Raw genomic sequence first — 23,905 nt, 5'->3', positions numbered from 1 at the left:
TTTTTACTCAACAATTTATCCCATCCCAATATTTCACTCGCCTACCCAGTTTATACACTTGTGAGTACAACTCTCATGAATTGGTCTGTGGTTGAGAAAAGGCACAATCAGTCATGCAGAACAAAGGTATATTGTGTGTCTGAGAAGTTGTTTGAAGCATCTGAGTACATCTCGTGACAATTCTAGCAAATTTTACAATGTGAGTTTTTAAAGTTACTTAGTGTAGAAAAAAACTTTTCAGCCTCTTGCTCAAACACCCAGGTAATCAATAGCCTTTTTTGGACTCCCCCGTCAGCAGTCAACATTTTAGCCGACACCCATTCTTACTTTTGTCACATGAGGTGGTGAAGTGGTTAATGTCTTAAGGCTCTCACAGCTTGAGGCTCATCCTCACTGTTCTTGGCTTCAGTTCAGCTTTAAAGGGCTGAAACAGGAGGAGGATGGCTGAAGAGCTGATACATTGTCACTGTGGATACCGACACAAGAGCTTTTTTTCTCAGTGTAACAGTATGACATACAATATATTTACCAAAGAAAGACTTTCTATTGTGAAAAAAATGCTTTGTGGATAAACTGTGAAGCTCTGAGCCACTTTAGGAGGCAGAAATGTTTACTGAATTCCTTAGCCATAGGAACAGGAAGGACAACATTTCTACTGGTGGAAGTTTTTTCTCCTTTTCTGGCTTGGACTTGACCTCCCTATTCAAGTATTCAGGTAGAGAAACATAACAGTAAAAACAAAGGTTATTCAGGTCACGTTTGCATCCAGTAATAAAGGGCAAGAGTAACAACCCCACTGTGCACACACCTCTTATCAAACTCATTGATTACTTACATCACTGAGGCCATTCTTTGGTTTGTAAATAAAATACTGTTTGTGAGAGTTGATAGGCTATTGATTTTGTGCTGTGTAACAATTGTTAACAACCACTGAAAAGGAAAACTCAGAGAGGCTTTCTTTTTAGTTTGAGACATTGAACATGAAGACAGGGTTATAGCTTTTATGGGACAGTGAGGTCAATTAGAGAAGTTTAGCCTTTTTTGAGAGGGTTAGTATTTGATAAATTTAGAAAAACATGAACGTTTCAGATGTTTTATTGGCTGATTTACTAAAGGGAATTATTTGAAGATTAACAAATGCCTAGAGTAAGAGAGATTTAGCATTTATCCAACAGAGGTTTGAATAAATGCCATGTTGTCTTTAAGTCTATTACATAAGGAGCTCACGCAACAGCCAAAATGGCTAACAGGCCTGTATAGTAGCACATATTGCCTATTAAACCCTACCTCAAGTTTATCATGCCATCTTTTTAGTGGGATTGAATGAATCCAGTGCTTTCAGTTGAGTTAAAATTGATCAAGTTAATTATAGGCTTTGTAAATACTTAATTGCTATTAATCGCATGTGTTGATAATTTCAGAAAGATTGTGTAACTGGTTGATTTAAAGACAGTAGTGATAAAACAATCAGAAAGGACATGTTTCTCAAAACTCTCTACAAGCTTTTGAAACAAGAGACTACGGACATATTGTCCTTGAATATGGATTTTATCCATAAAATTATATTTAAAAAAATAAGAGCACAGAGAATGTATGCATGTGTTCCAATTGAAGTTTCAAAGCTACTTTAGCCACCTATGATGGTATCAGGGTGCAATTAATAAACACACATTTTTAGTCACATTTTTCACCCTTGTAATTAATGATTATGAATTCTGACCACACTGAATGGAACACAACTAAATTCAACATTTTTCACCATTTTAGCATAAAATGGACTTCAGGTAAGTATTGTGACTTTAATTTTGGCACTAAGTCCCTTCACAAAAACATTAGAATAGCCATTATAAACATTTAATTTTGCTAAAGTAAAGCATATCTTTATGCTAATATGCAATGGTTATGAAAAAATCAGCTTTGGTGACCATGGAGCTCTTGATTAGTAGGGAAATCTGATATTTGGTGAAGATAAAGTGACTTTTGATGTGTGGTACAAAACTTAGGGTTAGTTTTATGGTTAGGGCTGATAGCCATGGGGTTCTACTTACATGAGTCAGTTTATAAGTTGGTTTACAAGATACCATAATTAACGATAAACAATTTATGATGAAGTTTTTAAAAAATAGTTTATAATTGCTACATTTACATTTACAATTACATATTTTGAAAGATTTTAAAGCACCTGTTAACTTTGATTGTGTATTGATTTTGGTGCCCCCTAATGGACAAAGTGGTACCTCTTATGTCTTAGCTAATTGTGCCTTTTATGTGTAGAAGTGTGTTGTTACAAAAAACCTACATTCTTTTAACAGTAAAAGTAAATGTACACAAACTTAGACAGTATGCTGCTAATGTTCCTCTTGACACAGACCAGGTGGCAGCTTCAGACATTAAATTTACTAAATAGAAACTGTAAATGTTTTTGCTGATGGTCTTGTTTGCTTTTGTATTTCATGTAGCAGTATCTGGTAATTTTAGAATGTTTCATAACCAACTAGAACGCCTCGCAGGGCCTTTTAAACTGCTTATTGCCAATTATTCAGTCCTTGAGTTAAATGTAGGCTGTATCTAACACTGCAGGCTATTTCATTGACCCATACTGCGTAAAAATAACCTATTGACATGTAGCTCATCGTACTCCTTTTAGTTCAGGTAAGCCTGAGGCAAATCTCATCAATTAGCCAGCGAACTGTGAAATAACGGGACATCCATTGAAAGCCCCCACCTCTCTCTCTCTCTCTCTCTTCTATCTCTTTCTATCTCTCTAGACCTCCCCCGCATAGATTCCTGCCTGCGCGTTCACGCTTCCTAAATTGCGCGGCAGCTGCGGTGGCTGAGGACAGCAGCGTCAGCCTCGCGCAGTTTCAGCGGCGTACAAGACCTGTTATTTTTAGCGCCTGGCTCGTGTTGCAGCGTCGGGGTCGCGAGAGACGTGTTTTTTTCTCCATCACCGTGTCACAGCTCGAGGAGGGCTCGCGGGGAGCACGAGGAGGCGACGCGACCGACTGAATGAGACTGGAGTTACTGATAGCTAACGAGGAGGATATAACGGACTGTCAGAGCGGGGAGGGGAGCACCACCTCACATCTTATCACCGTATCATCACCGTCCCACAGACTCCCTGGTCCTCGTTGAACGGCCGACCACGGAGATGGCAAGCCCCGTTGCAGGTCGAGATGTCCCAAATGCCCCAACGCGGGACGAGTCGGAGCGGTTGGAGCCGAACCATCCCGAACCAGCCTGTCAGGAGGCACAGAAATGGATAGAGGTAAGTTGACCGTCCAGAGAGAGGCTCATGGGCCTGCTGCTGCAGCACAGAAATGGGCCATACTGTCATACAGCCACAGAGTGACCGTGGGTATAAATAAGTAGCACTACAGCACCGGTGCACCGTCACCTGTTGTGGGCATGATGCAGTATCACGTTACCCTGTGGGACAACTGCTGCTGTGAACGTTTGAGTTAACTTTTACCCATGTGTGGCTCTTAGTGACATTTAACACGCAACCCAGCTCTGTATTAAACATTTAACTCTGAATAAGTTGGAAAACTGCGACAAACATGAAAGAGTTCCTCAGAGTGGCCGTTTGTTTACCGTTTGTTGACCGTTTGTCAACCGTTTGAAGAGCCCGTTTTCTACTTGCTAGCAGCAGGAACGCCCCCTAATTTCAGGCGCGAGAGGACCCCGGTTACCATGGTTATGTGAAACCCGGCCAGTAGTCACGCACGAGATGCTGCACTGTACCAGCACTTGATCGCATCGGATGAGATTATCGTTGGAGGTTTTCTGCATCGCTTCCACCATCATCTGGCCAGCTAAAAACGCCTCTCTCCATAAGCCTGAGTGGTGAATCACTATCCGCCCGCGGAGAGCTGCATTATGACCTATTTTTTGGTCCTGTCATCGCAGTGCTTGTCCTGACTTTAGCCCAGCTACCTGCCAGCCACACTCTCAGATTTGGGGTAGAAAGGATTGGATGCACAACAAAAACCATCTCAGATGTGAACGGTTTGGCTCACAGTTTATTCCCAGGCTGTGTTTTCTCACTCTTACAATCTGTGCAGTTTGTCCCAGAAACAGGACAGTTACTGTCAAACTGAAGATTAACAAAAAACATGGGTAGATAGATTTAACTGAGCTATGGAAGCCCTATATGGCCATACATCATACTCAGTTTTCCCTGTTGTTTTCCCTGGATCAAGGCTTAGAGCTCTCTTTCTCATCGTCAGTGTGCTAAGGCCCATTTCAAGACTTAAAAATCTTCTTGGGACCACAAAAACCTTCATTCAACCATAACATAAGAAAATTAGAACGCTCAAATGTTTTTATTGAAAAATGCTGAAGTTTGGACTATGATGGAATAAAATACGACTGAACAAAGACACTGGACAATGCAAACATGTTTGAAAAAGCATATTTTACTCCCCTTTCTTATGATAGCATGAAAATGTTTGCATTTTCTAGAGAAATTGTCTAATCAGCTTAGAAAAATCAGCTTTATTACCCTAGAAAATGAGATGAATTGGTTGAAATCTTGAGAAAAAGACTGAAATGTACTTGTTATTACAGAACAACTGAGCAAAATAAAAAGTTTGGATTTGTGTCAGCGTAGGGCTTCTGCACATCATTGTTTTTGCAATAACTTTCTTTCTAGGCACACTCTTGTGACCCCCAAGTAAGAAGAGGAACCACTGTTTTAAAAGAAAGTGTTGGTGTAGTCATTAAGTACAATCAGCAAGCCACCAGTATTTATTTTATTTAAACAGGCACCTGCAAAGTCATCTTTGATTTATTTTCTGATACTAATCTCTTATTATGTACACTATGACTCCATAAACCCTTTCTAGTGACAGTAATGCAGCATAGTAGCGTGTTAAATGGAGCTTCAATAGTTAATTCAGCATCAGTCAAACCATGACACCCACTCTGTACATCAGACAAAATAAATGTTCAAATTGTGACACATACACAGAAAAAAATGGAGTGTTGATATCCCAGTGTTTAACATTTTGGATTTTAACTCCCAAAGTGTGATAATAGCTCCATTCTGAGTTAAACAACCCTCAGTGTTAGAGTTGTTTGATAGTGTTGATCCATCAGTGTTAATTAAACTCTGTAGCAATTGATCTTAGCTCAGCCCACTGCCAGTTCAAACCTGGGGGATATCTGGGTGTAGTTTTCCCATCATGCCCTCAGGAGGAGTTTTTACATGTGTATCAGATTTGTTTAAATGTGTTTACATGTGTTAGGATGTTGCCTGTTGTACTGTGATCACCGTTGGGATTCCTTAGCTCATGTCTCTGGAGTATTGTTGTATTTTTTGATGCAAGATGCTTTTGCACCATGAGTGAAGTTATCCACTGGGTTGGTGATTTCACATCTGATTCTTTAAGAAGAGCATAATCTGGCTTTAAGTTTGTCTTTCTACTTTATTCATGCCTGAGGAGACCTTATCTTCTCACAGGGGATCAACATGATGTGGTAAAGTCAAATGAAAATGAAAAGGCATTGCAATGTGGTAATAAATGCTGCAAATACTCAATTTAACATTCAATTAACATGCAGAAACTAGCACAATGTTGTCAATATCGCTGAGTGTTAAAAATGAACACCATAAGAGAATAAAAATACTAACACTTTCAAAAGTGTAAATGTAACACAGAACCTATGAGAATTATATGAACTCAGGAGGATTATATTTAACACTATGGGAATGGAATTAACACCGATGATTCTGGTGTGTAGGTTACATCTTGTGGCTGTGTTATGTTAGTTCTTGGACGTATACAATTATTTTGACATGTTATTAAATATTTTATGATAATTCCTGTGGCCCACCTGCAATAGCCCCAGGGCCCACCACCACTCTAGGAGGCACAGAGTTTTTTGTTTCCATGATAATAGGTTAATGTCCGAACAAGAGTCTAGTTTTATTGCCATGTGCATTTTCACATAAAAGGAATTTGACTCTGTGTTTGATGCAAAACAACACAGAACATGTTCTTAAGATCTTGAGAATTTAATTTCTTGTGATGTGGGAAAACAGTTTTATTATCCAAGATAATTAAGTCGAGATCCAAGGAAAAAACAGGAATTTGCTACTCATCACAGAACGGATTATTGAAATAAACTGCATGCATATTTGTCTGCTTAGGGCTACCATATTTGACAGCTATGCGGGTTAACATTACAGCTAACACCTGATAAGCTATCAGTATGATGTGCCTATTATTTGTATGATAGGATCTCTTTAAAGAACAAGGATGACTTCAAACAGGCTCAAACAATACAAACATAACAATACACCCTCTAAAATGACTTAAGATTGATTATAGAAGGTCAGTGAGCATTTTTTTACCAAGGAGTCGTAAAGCTTACAACGCCCTGTATTTCAATGGGCTCCTAGTATTTTTCTTATCAAACAAAGCATGGGCTCAATCAGATTTTAGAAGTACAGGCCCAGTAGTTTCCAATCTGGGGATCAGCACACAAGGGTTGCCAGTTAAATGACGTAAATTGGACACAGCTCAATGTGAGCTGAGGAAGTTTAAGTAAGATTCCCTGTAAAGCTGTTGTATTTTAAAATTGCCAAAGCATTGTATTTCATCAAACATAATCCCTTTGATTGTTCCCCCAAACACGTTTCTAGTTTCTATCTGTCTGCCAGTCGTTCTATTTGTCTGTCTGAATGTAGCAAATTGAAATGGTTCTCCATGGGCGACATCTTTCCTGCATGATTACTTTCAGACTGTCAGAGGCCACAAAAGTAGATCATTCATCTCCCCTCCACCCAGTTAGGATCTGTCAGTGTCCCACATACAGTTCAAGACAAATCAAAAGGATAAGCCTTTATTAAATATCTATTTCTGTGAAGAGTAATGACCCATTTCTGTGGCTTTAGGGATACGAGTGTGCAGATAATTTCCCACCAAACTTCCATGGTTATCCCTTCAGTGAACAAAATGTTCAGATTTTAATTGTCTTAATCCTTGTGCCTTATGAGTCAAAACCCCCCAAAATAAAGTGGAACGATTTTACACATTAAAATTAAAAGAATGATATCATCGATAAGATTTTGTATGAGACATCTTAAAGAAATATATAACCTTTTATGACCTCTATAAATAGGTAAAACTGGTGAGAATCTGATACTTAAGTTCAGTATTGGTCAGAACATGCTATTCAGTAGCATGGTTTTGGGGCTTGAAGCATATTATTACAAACCTCTGAAACAAAATACAGCAAACAGACAAAAGAAAGATATATGGGCCAAAACTTCAACTTCCATGTTCTAGTCATTGTTTAGCGTCCGAACGGGAACTTGAGACATTAGAATGCTGTAGAAGTTAGAAGGAAAGATTAAAAATTAATTTGATATATGCAGATTTTTTTTTCTTAAAAGATATATTTAGCTTGAGCTAAGCTGACAATAGCTGTAGGGTTCTGAAACAAAAATACGGAAAATGCACTCAGATGTTTGCTTTCCACATTGACCCCATTTCCTCATGCAACCAAATCCCACTTCAGACAGCCTGGCCATTACTACTCTGAATACTACTGGACTATGGATTGCAACCAGAAAATGTCTGATAACTGAATATCACTTGCAACGGATTACATTTGCTGACACAAAACCCAGAGTAAAATATTACAAAATCTATTTTCCTATTTTATTTTATCTTATTTAGGATGCATTTTTCCCTTCATAGCAATAAAAAACCCAATCATAAATCAGTCTACACAATTTATTCATCATTATGCCAGTTAGTTCCAGCCGAGTAATGTTGCTGAACCAGAGGCATTCAGTGAGAGCTTATATTCACTAGATCATCACTGAGACTTTTCGCTATATGCATCACCCTACCTCAGTGAGGTACTATATAAGTGGTCACTTATCATTTTAGCAGACAGTTGATGTCAAACTAAGACATCGAAATCATACAACAGTCCATAGTTTTTCTGATGAATGATATATGAAAACATAGAGATAAATTCTAAAACAAATTAATGGACCAGTGGAACAACGCAGTAGAATCTTTTAGTTTCTTGCTCCGACTTCAGTGTCAGTGAAGCTAAGGGGTAGATAATAATCTGTGGCCTGTCACACTAGCTCTCTGTAAATTCTGTCTGATGTTTGGGTTATATAAAATCCCTACATTGAAAATAATGTTACTTAAGCCGTGTCCTTGTTTGGTCGCACCAAGGAGATGTGAGGTTCATCTTAACTAGTACAATATATCCAAACTAACCAAACTATTGCTGCAGAAATTATGTTTATACCTCATGTGACCCATAAGTGAAAGCATTTTTATTAATGCAGTGTTTGTTACTGCTCTGTCTCTCATGCCTAATTGCTCCCAAACAGACTGAAGACTGACAGGAACTCCAGTTGTCTGACATCAATCAACAAAAATGTAAAAATAGAAAAAGCATTATTATAAGGTACTAACTGAAGTCTTCATCCTTAATCTACAGCTAGTTTTAGATAACAATGGCATCGAGTGGTGAAATCTTCAACTAAAACACAAGATTACTTAACAGTACTTTATTTTGGGCGGATGATGTTATCTCTGCTTATGGAAAACAAAAGCTAGAGTACAGACCAAAGTCACCATAAACTTCTGAGGTTGCTGACTCCAAACAGCTGGTAAAAACCCTCTGCTTTTCCTCATCCTCAAAGTTAACCTACAATTCAAAAAGATAAACCATGACAACCTTATTGTATGGAGGACTTTACACCTACTTCAAGCCAGGTGTAAGATTAAATTTGTAACTTCTGCTTTTGTTGGAACTCTCCCATCTGGTGCAATACTTTAATCTTTAGTCAGTAAACTCAGTTTTTATTAGATTTACATTTATCAAGGGCTCATTTGAACGTACGTATAGCTGTGCAATCCAGTGTTGTTGGTGAATGTTTCTTTCTAACATTTCCCTTTTTTTATGCTATTTGAAAGTTGAACTGTTGTACGACAGCAATATCACACTCAAAGTTGAGGTGTTGTCCTGATTATCAGCACTGCTGTGACATCTTCACCTCCAGGCCTGCAGTGTTGAATTGCTCCCTCTGGGAAGGCAAGTCCCTGCCTCAAGAGAAGGAGTTCAAGCGTCTCTGGGTCTTGTTCAAGAGTGAAGGTAGAATAGAGATTGGTGTAGCATCTGCAGTGTTGCAGGTGTTGGGAAATGGGTAACTGAGCCGAAAAGCAAAGCTTTCAATTTACCAGTCGATCTACATTCCACCCCTGACCTATGTTCATGAGCTTTGGGTAGACACTCAAAGAATGAGATTGCGTATACAAGCAGTTGAAATGACTTTCCTCCAAAGGGTGGCTGGACTCAGCCTTTAACCTGATTTATGCTATGGTAGTGAATCTACACCATAGCTTACACTGTAGCTCTGTGACATGAACCTCCTCCTAATGTAACATTGCTACAAAACGGTGCAGACCGCAAGCGCTGTGATTAGTTTGCTGGGTAGTTCTGGGTGACTGCCGACCTGGCATTGTCTCCAATCAAGCAAATGCACTCTGAAGTGAGATAAATGGTTACAAATGATGAAACAGCTAGACAAATCTACTTGCTGACATCCAATGTGAATTCCCTCTGCTGTCTCTCTCTCTCAGTGGGCAAACAAGTGCAAAAATGTCCCCCTCAGCTAATTCAGCAATCATGATTTCCGTCTTCTCTAATGTTACCTGTCTTTTCTTCTTCTTTGCAACAACTGCAGTATAATCAACGGCTGCTCAATGTTTTTCAACTCAAACTCCACCACATTATGCTCGATTTCATTTGCTGTGGCTTCCTGTACAAACTAACTAGCAGGTAATGTTGGGACAGGACCAGAAACTGGCATAAAAAGTTGCACTGCCTAGTAGCATTTTGGCAGGGCATTGCAGAGCAATGCAGACATACCAGCGTTCAAGTATGTAGTGCTCACGACAAAGTAGCCCACTTCTGTGAAGCTAAAACTAGACACAGAAGTATAAACTAGGCATTAGAGATGATATGAAAAGCTTTGATATCTAGAGGGTGGTCGAAAGAAGCTAGTTGAAGTAGTTAAACTACCTGATTGGGATGCTTCCTGGTCGTCTTTCTTTCGAGCTTTTCCGGGCATACCCAGCTGGGGGGAGCTCCAGGGTAGACCCAGGACTACAAGATATATCCTTTTTGGTCCGGTAAAAACTCTGGATAGCCAAGGATGTGCTATAACATCACTGGAGAGAGGGAGGTCTGGGTCAGCTGACGTGGTGTCTGCCACCATGCAAGCTGGCCCTGGATAAGCATCAGAAAATGGATAGATAGATGGATGGATCGGAGATCAGCAACCTTGTGCCTATCAATGAGTCACAGTTAGAGTTGGGCATTGTTTGAGTTTTTCCCAATACTGGTGCTAAATCTGTACTTTAAACTGTGCTAGTGCCTAAACAGTGCCTGAATCAATACCTTTAAAAAGGCCAAAAAAGTTTGTTTAAGGCAGTGGGTGACGTAAGTGATTCAAGATATGTTTCAAAAAGATACAAGTTCCATAATGTTGTTTGTGCCTTTTATTTGGAGTAGCATGGGATCACGTCAGGGTGGCAGGACAATGAAGCAATGAAGCAGCAAATGAAGCAACAAAATCTATGTTGTAATGCAGTATGGTAGATATCAGATGTAATGGTACCATTGCTCATCCCTAATCACAGTCGATTTGATGTTCAGTACAACATCCCTACTTTTTGTGTGATATTGCGAATTCCAAATAATTTTACATATTCTAATTGATGTTATTGTTATAATCCACTAATGAAAAAAAGAGCTTGGGTCTTCATTTTAGGGAAAGAAAATTCTTGTTGAACAGCCACATTTATTAACACTCCTGTCATTTGCATTAATTTAATATTCAAACTGTTTCCTGCTAAACTAGTTGCTTAACACACCTTTTTAACTTAAATTCATATGGTATTCAGGACTTTATTCCTCTCACACACTTTGTTTTGAGCATAAACAGTTAAGGTAATGCTGGCCTCTCACTTTTAATCCCTCTTGCAGGCTCCTTGCTAAATGTTGTTCTTACTTTGTCGTCTTCCAGCCTCCTAATTCTCCAGTTATTTTCAGACCAGTCAGACTCACTCTATTCCTAGTGGTGTATTTACACCCTCTCACAGGTGGGGATGATTCAGGTTTAACCCTTGGCACCTTGACCCCATGCTCCATGCTGCATTTTCTGTCTGTGCGTATGTTTGCCTTGTCTGTAAGAGTATGCAAAACGTGTGCCCACACACACACACACACACACACATGCCAATCAGCTATGCATGAATCTGCTCACAAACTCCTCAGACACGCCCCGGTTGGGTGACATTGGTCACTATGGGAACATAACATGGAAAGGCTCTCAGGTGTCACTGTTTCCAGGGAGGGCAGTAGAGCACTGGGCTATATATCACCACATGACCTAGGCAGGAAATTAGACTGCCACAAAGAGAACCTTTCTATCTGTTTATAGACGAGACAAGGCAGGATTAGACAGTCTCAAAGCTGCTGCACACTGTAGGAGGTGCTTTAAGCCTGCTAGTTGTGGCACTGAGTAGGTTAAAGTTGTACAGGCTTAGAGGAAACAAAGTTAACTTTAGTGGAAGCGTTTAACCTCTGCTGTCACCCACGTACGCTGCGTAACAGGAGTTAAGATCTGTCACAGTGGGAATAATGAAAGTATACGTCTGACTTAACAAGTGTGTGTGTTTTTTGTGTGTGCGTGCACCAGATGTCACAGCTGTCCTGGGCAGATTAACTCCAATGGTCCCAGACAGCCAGCTGTGTCTGCACAGGAGAGAGAGAGTGTGAAAGCAAGGATTCATTTGTTTTCCATGCATCAAATACTGTATGAAAGAATGTGAAATAATGATGACTTACACTCGCTTTTGGCAGAGATGTCCATCATGCCTCAGTGACTATGTAAAGTTTTTGCAAAGCTGCTCACTGCTGCAGACAAAAAGATCATGTTGCATATTCTGTAAGGCTGCACACATTTGTGGACAGCTTTGTAATAATAGTGAATATTTTGTGTGACTTGAACATTGAACCATGTGCTCTTAACTACACTGCAGGATAAAAAGTACACTTAAACGTTGTTGCAATCAGACTAATATTGAGTTAAATAGTTCACCTCATTTTCCACTCTTTGTACTTAAATATAGTGTGGGAACCAGACAAATCTGTAAGCTGTTTTTTCCCATGGCAGATGTGTCTGGTGCCCCTCCTCTTATGAAAAAATTCAATCCTGTCTGATTGAGGTTGATACAGTCACAACTGTCTACTACATTTATCTGTAAGCCGGCGAAATATTCTTGTAAACAACTGAGGTAGCTTCAGCTGATATAAAATGTTATTATTCCTCTCTCTTGTCAGAGTTAGATGAAAATGACAGAATACTTTAGGTACAAGAGATAAGTGGTGGCTACTCCATCATATCTTATTAAACATCTGCTATTAATGAATATGGCAGACATATTAAAGAAAAGCATATTGAAGGGTTCTTAGCTCTTAGTTGTATTCTGTTACCTTGAAGTTGTCCTTATCTGTAACCAACCTTTTTTAAAAACTCCTTCAGAGATTCATTTGCCAGTTTATACAAACAGATTGCAGTCTAGTGTGTAAATCATGCATCTGCAGGACTTAGTGTGATGTTGAATGCACTCACTCTTATTTTATTCATAATCATTGTGTAAGTTTTGGGCAATTAAGATTCTCTTTCCACCCAGCTGTTGGGGGTTCAGTGCCTTGCTCAAGGCACTTGCACTTCTACCAGGTTACCAGGTCAAAGTCCAACCAGGACTCGAACTGGTGACCCTCCGATTCTAGCCCAATTCCTTCCAGCACAATTCCTTCCAGACTGAGCTACTGCTGTCATTCATGACCACTTTGGTTTTAATTTAGAGATGCACTGATTTTAAATTTAGGGCCGATACGGATACTGGTGTTTAAAATGACAATTTAGCCAATACCACTACAGGTACTGGTGTTTTTGATAATGATTCTTTTGGTGTAACACTTCTAGTATGTAACATTTTGTCTCACATTTAATCATTCGTTTGTCATCAGGTCACTTTTTCTGCCCTGTAAAATATCTTGTTGGATTGAGCTGCTGGACATACTGTACCATATTCCAGTGTAAAACTGATTGAACACAACAGATAAGCACTGACAACTAATATCTGTTAATGCCGCATAAGTTGGCCAATGGGGCACAGGTGGCCAAGTGGTAAGGCGCACCCCATGTACACAGACGGCCCGGGTTCAAATCTGGTCTGACGCCCTTTACCGCATGTCTTTCCCCCGCTCTCATCCCTGTTTCCGACTCTATCCACTATCCTTCTCTATCAAAGACAGGCACAAAAATGCCCAAATAAACCTTTAAAAAAAAAATTTGGCCAATGGTCAATTTTGTTAACAGGGCCGATGTCAGCTGATTACGATGATGCATTTGTGCATCCTTGATTGTGTTTGATAATTGTGATTTCAATATCAATCAAAATAATTGTGACTCTGATTTTTGCCATTACTGAGCAGCCCCTACACATACATACATACATACATACATACATACATACATACATACATACATACATACATCTTAGATAATCCCTATTACACTCTCCACAAGGAGCCATGGCAGATAGGCAGCTCATTTAGCCATTGCATCATACCACCCAGGTGTAAAACTGAACACTTCCATCTGGTTGGAAGCAGCACTAGAAGATACAGTCTGTCATTGCACTCATCACCCACCACCCACCCATCCCTTGTCAGCACCTTTTCAGCCAAACACTCTCATTTGCATGACCTCATGACGGTCTGATTCATTGGATTTTTTTTTTTTTACTTCATACTGACTCTGTGCCTATAATTACTTCATGATATACTACACTTACTTAAGTCCCAAAATACTGTATTAACCTTAATGTTATTGTATTATTTTACTTGCATTTTCTTGCACTTTAGATTATACTTCATATCTAACATCTTTCTTGATTCATCAAAACCCTTCAGTGGTTACACTGTTACACTGCTCTTTCTTGATATAACACCATGCCACTTCATATCATCACTTGCCATTGTTGTTTGCCATTTACTCCACGGAATGTCTTATTTGGACTTAACCAACACTTTATTCTGCATTATAACTATTTTATTTTATTTTATTTTATTTTATTTTATTTTATTTTATTTTATTTTATTTCATTTCATTTCATTTTATTTTATTTTATGACTCTTCATCTTTAATTATCCATTCTATTTTGAATCTGACTTGTGTTCGCCTCCTTGCTGTCTTGTGATGCAGCAACAAGGATTATTTTATCATATGTGAATATCTAAATAGAGATATAACATAACTCAAACATCCTCCATGGATAAATCACATAATAGTTTGATGGCTAGATATAATGGTATATTGTAACTTCAATGAGAAATACTAAAGTAATTTATATCAAAATAATAATCCAAAATGTTTCACCCCCTCTTTGATTCATATTCATGTGATTATATGTGACATATACTCATTTAGCCTGGTGTGAATGTTGGAACCACTTGAAGAAGCAATCGTCAACAGCTGAAGAGTCTGATGTTGTGTAGTCTCGAGTCTCTCTGGATAATAACTCTGATCCAGATTAAACTCTTCCTCAATCTGGATTATGTCTCCATCTTTGCTTGTTTCTCTCCTCTTCTCTGGGTTATTTTTTCTGCTTACCTCCTCTCTGTAGGTCACATGACCATTAGAGTGCAGAGTGCCTGCAGCTCATGATAGCATTATAACAAGGCTAATGCTTCTGCAACACCACAAATTATAACACCAGTCTTTCTCAAGGATGTGTTTATCACACTGGTGCGCTAACCCTCCACATCTCCTTCAGCTGGCTTTACTGGAGACACTTTATTCATTCATTTATTTATTTATTGCGTATTTGTCACACTGAAATGCTTCACATCATTAGTACTAGACAAGATAACCTGAGTAAATACAAAATGCAGTTTTTAAATTATAATTTCATTTATTAATGAAAAAAGCCATCCAGACCTACCTGGCCCTTTGTGAAAAATATGCCCCCACTCCCCAATTTTACTAGCCACATTCAGGCCTGATTACTGCCAACCCTCTTGAATCAAGAAATTACTTAAAAAGAACTTGTCAAACAAAGGAAAGCAGGCTAGAAGATCTTAGCAGCATGCTCTGAAGAAATTCAAGAACAGATGAGAAACAAAGTCACTGACATCTATCAGTCTGGAAAGTGTCACAAAGCCATTTATAAGGCTTTGAAATTCCAGAAAAGCGCAGTGAGAGCCATTAACCAGAAATGGAGAAAACCTAGAACAGTGGTAAACCTTCCTGAAAGCCTCCAAAATTTACTCCAAGAGCATCGACGACTCATCAGGAGGTCACAAAAGACATCACTTTCTCTCCTCTGTTTCCTGCTGACGTGTCTACTCAATAAAAGCATGAAAGCATTCAAATAAATCTTTACAACAAGAATATTATGATTATCAGAATACCAAGAGGAAAACATTGTTTTCCAGAATAACTGACCAGACATTTAAATTTTCCCATGCCTATTTGCAGCCGCATAAACCTTCAGCACTCTAGTTTGAACCTTCAGGAATAAGTCCCAGCATACAAAGAGGAAAAATGACTGTAAAGCTTCTTATTATCATCCTATTTTAATCCTGGCCAGTAAAATCCTGCGGCTTTACTGCACAACACCACATGAGGTGCTTATTAGAAATAAGACCACACTCTTTATGTACCGCATATGTTCCTCTTCCATGAATTTCAGACTATTTAATCCTGTAATTCTGTCCATATTCTCACAGTAGTTAAAATAAAACTGAAGTGGTCTTTGGCCTACTTCCTGAGCTTCTCTTCTGCGACCCCCCTACACACAGTCTCACCTCAGGGTTTAAATGGAGATCTGCTGCTGCCATTCACTCACACTGAGGCGGGCAACCCACCATGAGGACTGAGAGGCAGCCAGGGAGGCTCGAATTACTGTTGCTGGCGCTGAAATACCCCCAAGGCCCCTGGCTTAGTTTTTGTAGCAGACATTAATGCTCACTTAGCACATGCACATTCTCTCTGTCTCTCTTTTAACACAATTATGACAGACTTTTTGTCCTGTGTCTGGATGTTAAACCGAAACCTGCACTCTCACTTCTGTCACTATGTCTAATTGCTGCTTCGGTTTCAACATTGCACACGTAACCAGTAGTTAACCACCCCCAAAAGCTGCCCACTGTGTGTCTGTGTCCTGGATCCCACACACACATCCCAGCCTACACAAACACACAGCCGTCCTGCTCTCACTCAGACTGCTCTCTCCTTAGTCAGTGAATTATGTATGACCACGCTGTAAATCTTTCAAAGACCTGAAGACAAACCTTAATAAACACAACATACGCCAGCATGCATGTGCTGTTTGTGCACATTTGTGTCTGCATGTGCATGTCTGTGAACAGATTGATGAAAGACAAGAAAAAAGCAAAAGATGCCAATGGGAAACATCTGGCCATCACTTATATAACAAAAAAACAATAGGCTGGTTTTTTAGCTGCAGATGCACTGTGTGTTTGAACGTGTGCGATGGTGTGTGTATTCCTGTCATACATGTGGTACATGTGAATACTGTACATAAAAAAAGAGGAAAAAAAATCATAATTATCACCAGGAGGAAAGAGTGTTCAAAGACAGATGTAATAAAGCAGCATGACTCAAACATGTTATCACAGATTACTCAGATTACCAGAGAAAGACCAAGGACTACCCTTGCAAAGCAGATGGATTGGCCAGATTCCATGTCTGTCATCAGGCAAATCCATCCTGCAAAGCTCCAATCTGAAACATTTGTGCCTGATCTGAGGACAGACCTGACCAATCAGCATGATCTAAGTAGAATGAGATGAGGAAGATGTTTCTGCTCTTCTCCTAACCTGCTTCTGCATGAGTTTATGAAAGTTGCCAGTGGATTTTAGATGTATTGTAAGTCAGTCATGAAGCACTTTGTATGGGAGCTTTCCCAGATGAATGTGAAATATATCTGGCCTGTCAGGTTAGCTAAGGACATTCATCCTCCATTTTTCAGTCTTTCCTAAATCAAAACAAATTAAAATACACCATCTCTTTGGAGCAAGCTGTTTTCATCTCCACAATTTATCATATACTTGTGACACATTTGGGATCTTATTGAAATGCCTAGTGTCCAGTGATGGACTTGGATTGAAGGAAAAGGGGCCCTGGGATTTGCAACCCAACCCTGTGTTTAAGAAATCAAAACAGACTCAAAATAGACTTTGAGACTTAATAGCTTTTCTGTGTTTGGAGCAGCAAACTTATAAATTTCTTTTGGATGCATTTTCAAAATAAAAAATATCAATGGTTTTTGGATTGAAAAATTAAATTTTGGAAATAAGAAATAGTAGGCTGATGATTTGGCTTTAAACTGTGCAAACCTATTTGTATGTTCTGTCAATATATGGCTTATTTACCAGCTGTAAATAGTGGCAGACATATCTGTATCTGTTGATAGCTGTAACTCATGTTGAATTTAGTTATTATCTGCCATTACTGATATCTTGCAAATTATATCATGCATTTCTACTTTGATCATGTCCATCTTCTAGTCAGTTTGATTTTTTAGATATAAAACAATCGTTTTAAGCTTTTGCTCATCTGTTTTCAACCATCAAAATGAACACCAGCTTGTATCAATTTGATTATTGTATTTCAAAACAAAAGCCAAATAACTGTCTTTATTTTAAAATCAGAAACAAATATACTACGGCATGAATATATGTGTACGTTTTTGGTTTCATCAGCCTTATTTAATTTAAAAAATAAGATGATATGTATTATAAACATTTTTATGTATGTTTTATGATTATTTTTGTCAGCAAAAGGTTGAGCCATTCCAAACATCCCAAACAGACTATAGCTGGGGGACTCTTCTGCCATTTGTCCAAATTCTAGGTGGCCAGTCTGCCACTTTTTGTGTCTTGTAGATATACAACTCTACATTATAATTCTTCTTTTCATGTAACCTACATTGCTGCTCAGAATAACTAGTTATTTTCAGAGGGGAGACCTCTCAAAGGCCTTTTGGGATTTCTTACTTCCTTTTAATAATGTTTCACTCTAATGACCCTGAGTTAGTTTTAATTTTTTATAGCAAAAAAACTAATTGTAGTTTCAGTGTTTGATACCAGTTTCAGATCAAAAGTGACAAGTTTGCACAAAGGAAGTGTGTGTATGCATGTGTGTTTTATTGATGTATAGGACTAAACATGAAAAGGCCAGACAGAGAGAGTGTGTGCCTGCGGTTGACAGTTTGGGTGCTAACTGTAATCTGTGCTAATCTGGATTAGAAGTCTGAACAGTGGAACCTCTCTGCTTTTCCTATTCTTCTTTGGCTGCTGGTTACACAACATCTCCAGTATGCAGTGTGTGTATGTGGGTTGTTGTAGTGGTACAGGCCTCCTGATTCCCTCCTCCTCCTCTCCTGCCTGCTCAGGATAGACTGCTCATTGGAGTCCAGGTTAGAGGATTGAGGTTATATTTGTTGTTTAATCAGACTATGATTGCGTTCTCCTAAATCAGGGACGTGCGCGAGGGTGCATTTTTTGGAAAATGAGGACACAGAGCAGCGTTACACTGGCCTGGCATCAATCTAATTTGGTTTCTACTGGAGCAAAATGTTGGGGGAGGGGTGCTGGGGCAGCAGGTTCCTCTGTTAGGGACACAAGAGAGCCAAAATTTAGATCAAGCACTGATGAACACCATGTTAATCCAATAATGGCAGTTACTGTAGGTTTTTAGGGATGCAACTAATGATTTAATACAGTAGCACTGACAAAAATGGATGCTGTTTCGAGTAAAATTTTGTGTAGATGTATGTCAGGATTGAATAATTTTCTAAATACAGAAATATAGTTTCAAATCAAATCAGACTTGTTGATGTCCATAAGCAAAGTATCAAAGAACAAGATCACAGCAACATTAGTTATCCTCAATGTGGCCTGAAATTTTTCAGGGTGATCTGAGTTTTCCTCTTCAGATTTCTCCAAAATTTTCTTATCAGTCATCGAATAACCCATTACGTCAGAGTGAGCTGATGTTTGAGCAGAGCACATAATGAAATATTCAATAGGAATGAGTGGGTAACCTTGCAAAGCCAGTGGATTAGCCACATGCCATGTCTATCCTCAGGCAGATCCATCTTGCAAAGGTTCAAGATGAAATGTTTTTTCCAGGAGAGAAAGTAAACAGATCAATCAGTGTCATTTGAGTGAAAAGAGGTGTACTGCAAGCCTCTTAACAATGGAAACCAATGAAGAGATTAGCATGAATGCAGCTCTTTTGTTGTTGTCATCAGAACTGGACAACATTTCTGCATTAAAAGTTGAGCAAAGAACCCAGCTGAAAGGATTTCTTGGTGGAAAAGATGTTTTTGCTCTTTTCTTACCAACTTTGGCAAGAGTTTGATCGCCAACTGACTTCACTGATAAGAAACAACAATAATGGCTGCTTGTCGAGTTCACAAAAAGTGCAGTAGTTTAATCCTCCAGCCTGCTACATCTCATGTTTTGTTGCTCTGATTGGACCATATTGAAGTCAAATCATCCTCTGAGTTTTTTTTTTTTTCAAAGACTCTGCCCCTTCTAAACACCATGTATGGGGTATCGCCCAGATGGATGTATTTCTCATGCCATGGATATATGAAACAGTCAGTGGTGTGTCATATTATTAAGTAGGATGTCGTTAAGTTTATATTCAGCGACTGGAACATGAGTCATCTGATTTGATTTTTTTGCACATAATAAAGTTTCTGCAGTATCATCGTCTCTGCTCATTCCTTTATAATGTGAATACATCCAGTCAAATGTAGCATTAATGTTAGTTTAAAACAGCTAAAGCATTGAACTCTGTTGCTCCTCCAAACATCTTGGTGCTCCTTTTATACGTTTCGTCTTGCTTCCTGATATTCCCCCTCACCCCACCCCCTGTTTCGCCAATCTGAGAGAGGGGAAAGAAATCCCGCTGAGAGGGACATATTTGAACTCAACCCAGGAGGATTTCAGGGGCAAGCTGTCTGAAATTTCCAGGAGTGCATGGTTGAAAACAGCTTTGTACATTTTGTTGTGTATCTTGTGTACTTAAGGGCTGATATCAGTGAAGTGTGCTGGTATAGTAAGTCTGAATAAGGACCTGAACTGTTGTAAAACCGTTGGCCACAGTGATAGAGCTGAATAATGTCATCAGCATAAAGTATGTGTCAGTGATGATGATCACTGAAGTCAAAGTCATCCCCAAACCTTCACTGCTTATAAAGAGATCATATTTATTTTTTTCAGGTTAAATCAAATTTCATGTGATCCTTTGAAATTCATATTATTATGATGTGGCTTTGCCTGTGTTTGACTGCTTTAGAGAGATAGGAAATGTATGAAGGACTGATCAGGACTCCTAGTTATGATCACATAGCAACACAACCAGGAGTCAGTCCTGCTACCAGTGCAACAAGGATTGTAGTCAGTACATGGGCACCTGTTCTACCAACAAAGAAAAACCAGCACACCATCTAACTAGGGATGCAGTGATACCTCATTTTTCCAGAACATTCTACAAGGATGAGTACTTACTTGTGAGTACTCACCAATATTGAGTACAAATATGAGTATCAATAAAACCACAACTGTTCTTAAAGTTATTTTTAAGTTAATTTTATCTGCATCTAATGGTCTTCATCCCTCCTCTTGACAATTTATCAGTGCAAAGTATTCAGTCTCCTCTTCTTTTCTCATCCTCATTTATGTTAAATTATCACCAATCTGCAAACATGGCTCCAATTTTGACTACATACTCATATTAGAATGACTGTGACTCAGCTACCACTCAGAAAAATCTTTGCCACCTTGAGTGGTACCTGATATTTGAAATTTTTGGGGTCTGGCCCACGGACTATACGGAGTATAGTATCTGCTATGTTTTATGAGTACGAGTACAAGTACTTAGGCCTGGTATCGGCACCGATATCCAATACTGGTATCAGTATCTGTGCATCCCTACATCTATCCCATTTAGACCAGATGCTAATTTAAGACCGGATTAAATGATGAGGCAATTTGCTTATAGGATTTGGATTATCTTGCCGTTTTTCGACACATAACCAATTAACTGCAACATAATTCTCCAAAATACATGTGTGGAAAGCATATGAATTTAAAAAATGTCTCGGTTTTAGCCTGTTAAGTCTCCATATGGAAAAGTTAATCCTTTTCACATTGTTTGCTAATTGTTTTTAAAAAAATATGAATGAACTTAGGGCAAATCCATTGATTTACAGTTATACTATAAGCCTGCAAGTGTTTTTTGACTCGTCTTTAGCTGCTTGCAAGGCTGTGAAACAAAGATTTTGATAAATGGTCAAAATAGCCTCAAGTTTTTGGGGGCTTTTCCAACAACATTCAGATTAAATGGTATTAGGTCTTAATGGGAGGGTATTTGATCAATTTGTTCAAAAGAATTAAAACGAATGATATGTACCTTTTCTAAAAAGTTAAATCATTTATATAAGAAAACCTTTTCTACTTACACTTTTCAGTATTAAAATGTGATTCTTTTTGGTTTTATGTCCATCTTAAACTAATTATGTTATGTTTTGGGCTATTAGAACCTAAAAAGGATTAAGCGACTGATCATAAATAAACTCCAAGTAAATCACTGAAAGTAATAATTATTTTCAGGCATACTTCCATTCCATCTCCTTAACATCTGTCTCTCTGTGTCCTCCTCCCCCAGGCTGTCACAGGGAAGAGCTTCGGAGAGAAGGACTTCCGCAGCGGATTGGAGAACGGCATTCTGTTATGCGAGTAAGCTTCTGACATCCCTCCCACCCTCTTTTTGATGACTGAAGTGGCAACAACGTACATAAACTCCTTTAAGACTCAATAAATCTCGGCCTCTCCCCCTCCTCCCTGCAGGCTGCTGAGTGCAATCAAACCAGGGCTGGTCAAGAAGATCAACAGACTGCCCACCCCCATCGCTGGGCTGGTAAGAAGACACTCTCTAGAGTAAAGCAGCCTGTTTGTCAAAGTGATAAACTGACCGTCTGTGGTCCCCTGCTGTCATTTTTAGGACAACCTGTCAGTCTTCCTGCGGGGCTGTGAGGAGTTGGGCCTGAGGGGCTCACAGCTGTTTGACCCCGGAGACTTACAAGACACTTCCATACGAGCTAATCTCAGGGACTCAGACTGCAACCGCAAACTCAAAAATGTTCGTATCCATTGACATTGCATTGTTTTGTTGCTTTTATCTTCTACATCAGTGTGTTTAGCATTAATAACCTAACCTTTCATGTGCATGTCTCTTAGGTGCTGAACACAGTGTTCTGGCTCGGGAAAGCTGCCAGCGGCTGCGCCTCCTACAGCGGTCCTACTCTCAACCTCAAGGAGTTTGAAGGGCTTCTCGCTCAAATGAAGGTGGTGAGTGAAAACACAGAGGAGAGGATGGATCAGGGAGGGGGAGGAGAGGGAGACAGAAAGAAAGACAGATAGAGGCATGGAGGAGGTGCGGGGGATGGATTTGTTAGTTTCCTGTCTTTGTTGGGGTGCAGGGGGAGACATGCGAGACAGGAGACAAACACTGTTTTGTTTTTGTTACAATCCAGCCACTCCCACTTCAGGGAGAGACGGAAAAGAAAAACAGGATATGACATTAGGGCTGCATATTTTAGACACGAAAACTATACTAAAATGAAAGATAATGAGACAAATTCTTCCCATTATTTAACAACCCATGTCTCTATCCGTGCACTGTCTTTTGAGCAAGATTCTTCATGCATTATTGGGACTCTATAGACTTTGTTTTGTTTGTGTTGTAGGAGAGTGAAGACGGAGACAGTCCACAGAAACGCAGCGTTAGAGACAGCGGCTACGACTGTTGGGACTCTGAGAGGAGCGAGTCTCTTTCTCCACCACGGCACACCCGAGACAACTCCCTAGACAGGTGAGAGACATCTGTTAGCACACATGCAAACCTAAATCACTCACACAGGAAATCTGAGATCACTGATGAGAAGTTGAATACTACTGTGGGATGTTTCCTACATTTTTAACAGCAAAGAAAACTACTACAGATTATGAACTATCTTTGCTTTGAAGCTAATTTCCCAAATGTGTTTAAAAATATACAATCTTTTTCAACAGTTTGGACTCCTTTGGATCCCGATCACAGCACAGCCCCTCTCCTGATGTGGTGAATCGGGGCAACAGTGATGGTGGGTAAAAGTCAGTGACACTAGAGGTGAAATAAATAACTTTTTAGCCATGTTTACATGATAACAATTTCAGCCAAAAATGGTTACATTTTTTTTGCTTTGTTGAAAGAAATATTGTATTCCTTGCCATGTAAGTAGGCAGACATACTTCCCTCCAAAATTGGAGACTTTTTGCACGTGCCCAGTACAGTTCAAGACCTTTTAAATCTGACTTCACGCAGGCTGTTCCATCTGCCCCTGTCCTCGCAAAAGGGGCATGCTACTCAGTGGATGCTAGCACATATAAATTACTTCTGATGTCAAATTCCCTGCAGTGATCTGTGTTGTGCACATTTTGTACACAGAGGTTAGAGCTTGAAATGTCGGTATCAGATGCCTGAAAATCATTTAAGAAGCATAAGACAACATTTTCCATGGCAACATCTCATATACAACAGAAGCACTGAATGGGCGTGCAAATGTCAGTATTGAGGTTTTAAATATGACCCTGTTTACAGGTGACTTTCCCACCAAGTGATATATTCAAAACACAAGGGCTGGGGAATTCTTTTCTGTGCCATCTGATAAACATATTTTGGCATTTAAGTAAATTTGCTAGGTAGGCA

General features: G+C 39.3%; 1 protein-coding gene across 3 annotated transcripts in view; it reads left to right on the top strand.

Annotated features, from left to right (window-relative positions):
• Nucleotides 1–2,849: 2,849 nt before the first annotated feature.
• The window catches only part of LOC121508445 (LIM and calponin homology domains-containing protein 1-like), a 51,104-nt gene continuing 30,048 nt past the window's right edge, over nt 2,850–23,905 (top strand). For all 3 annotated transcript variants that reach the window (XM_041785308.1, XM_041785309.1, XM_041785307.1), the window contains exons 1-7: nt 2,850–3,268; nt 21,824–21,894; nt 22,006–22,075; nt 22,160–22,297; nt 22,396–22,506; nt 22,905–23,029; nt 23,230–23,300. In XM_041785308.1, coding sequence (XP_041641242.1) covers nt 3,152–3,268; nt 21,824–21,894; nt 22,006–22,075; nt 22,160–22,297; nt 22,396–22,506; nt 22,905–23,029; nt 23,230–23,300 — 703 coding nt within the window. In that variant the 5' untranslated portion in view covers nt 2,850–3,151. The remainder of the gene's footprint in view (nt 3,269–21,823; nt 21,895–22,005; nt 22,076–22,159; nt 22,298–22,395; nt 22,507–22,904; nt 23,030–23,229; nt 23,301–23,905) is intronic.

The sequence above is a fragment of the Cheilinus undulatus genome, linkage group 4 (genome assembly GCF_018320785.1).
Source record: "Cheilinus undulatus linkage group 4, ASM1832078v1, whole genome shotgun sequence".
NCBI lineage: Eukaryota > Metazoa > Chordata > Actinopteri > Labriformes > Labridae > Cheilinus > Cheilinus undulatus.
The sequence above is the reverse complement of the archived record's forward strand: the minus strand, read 5'-3'. Positions and strand labels throughout refer to the sequence as shown.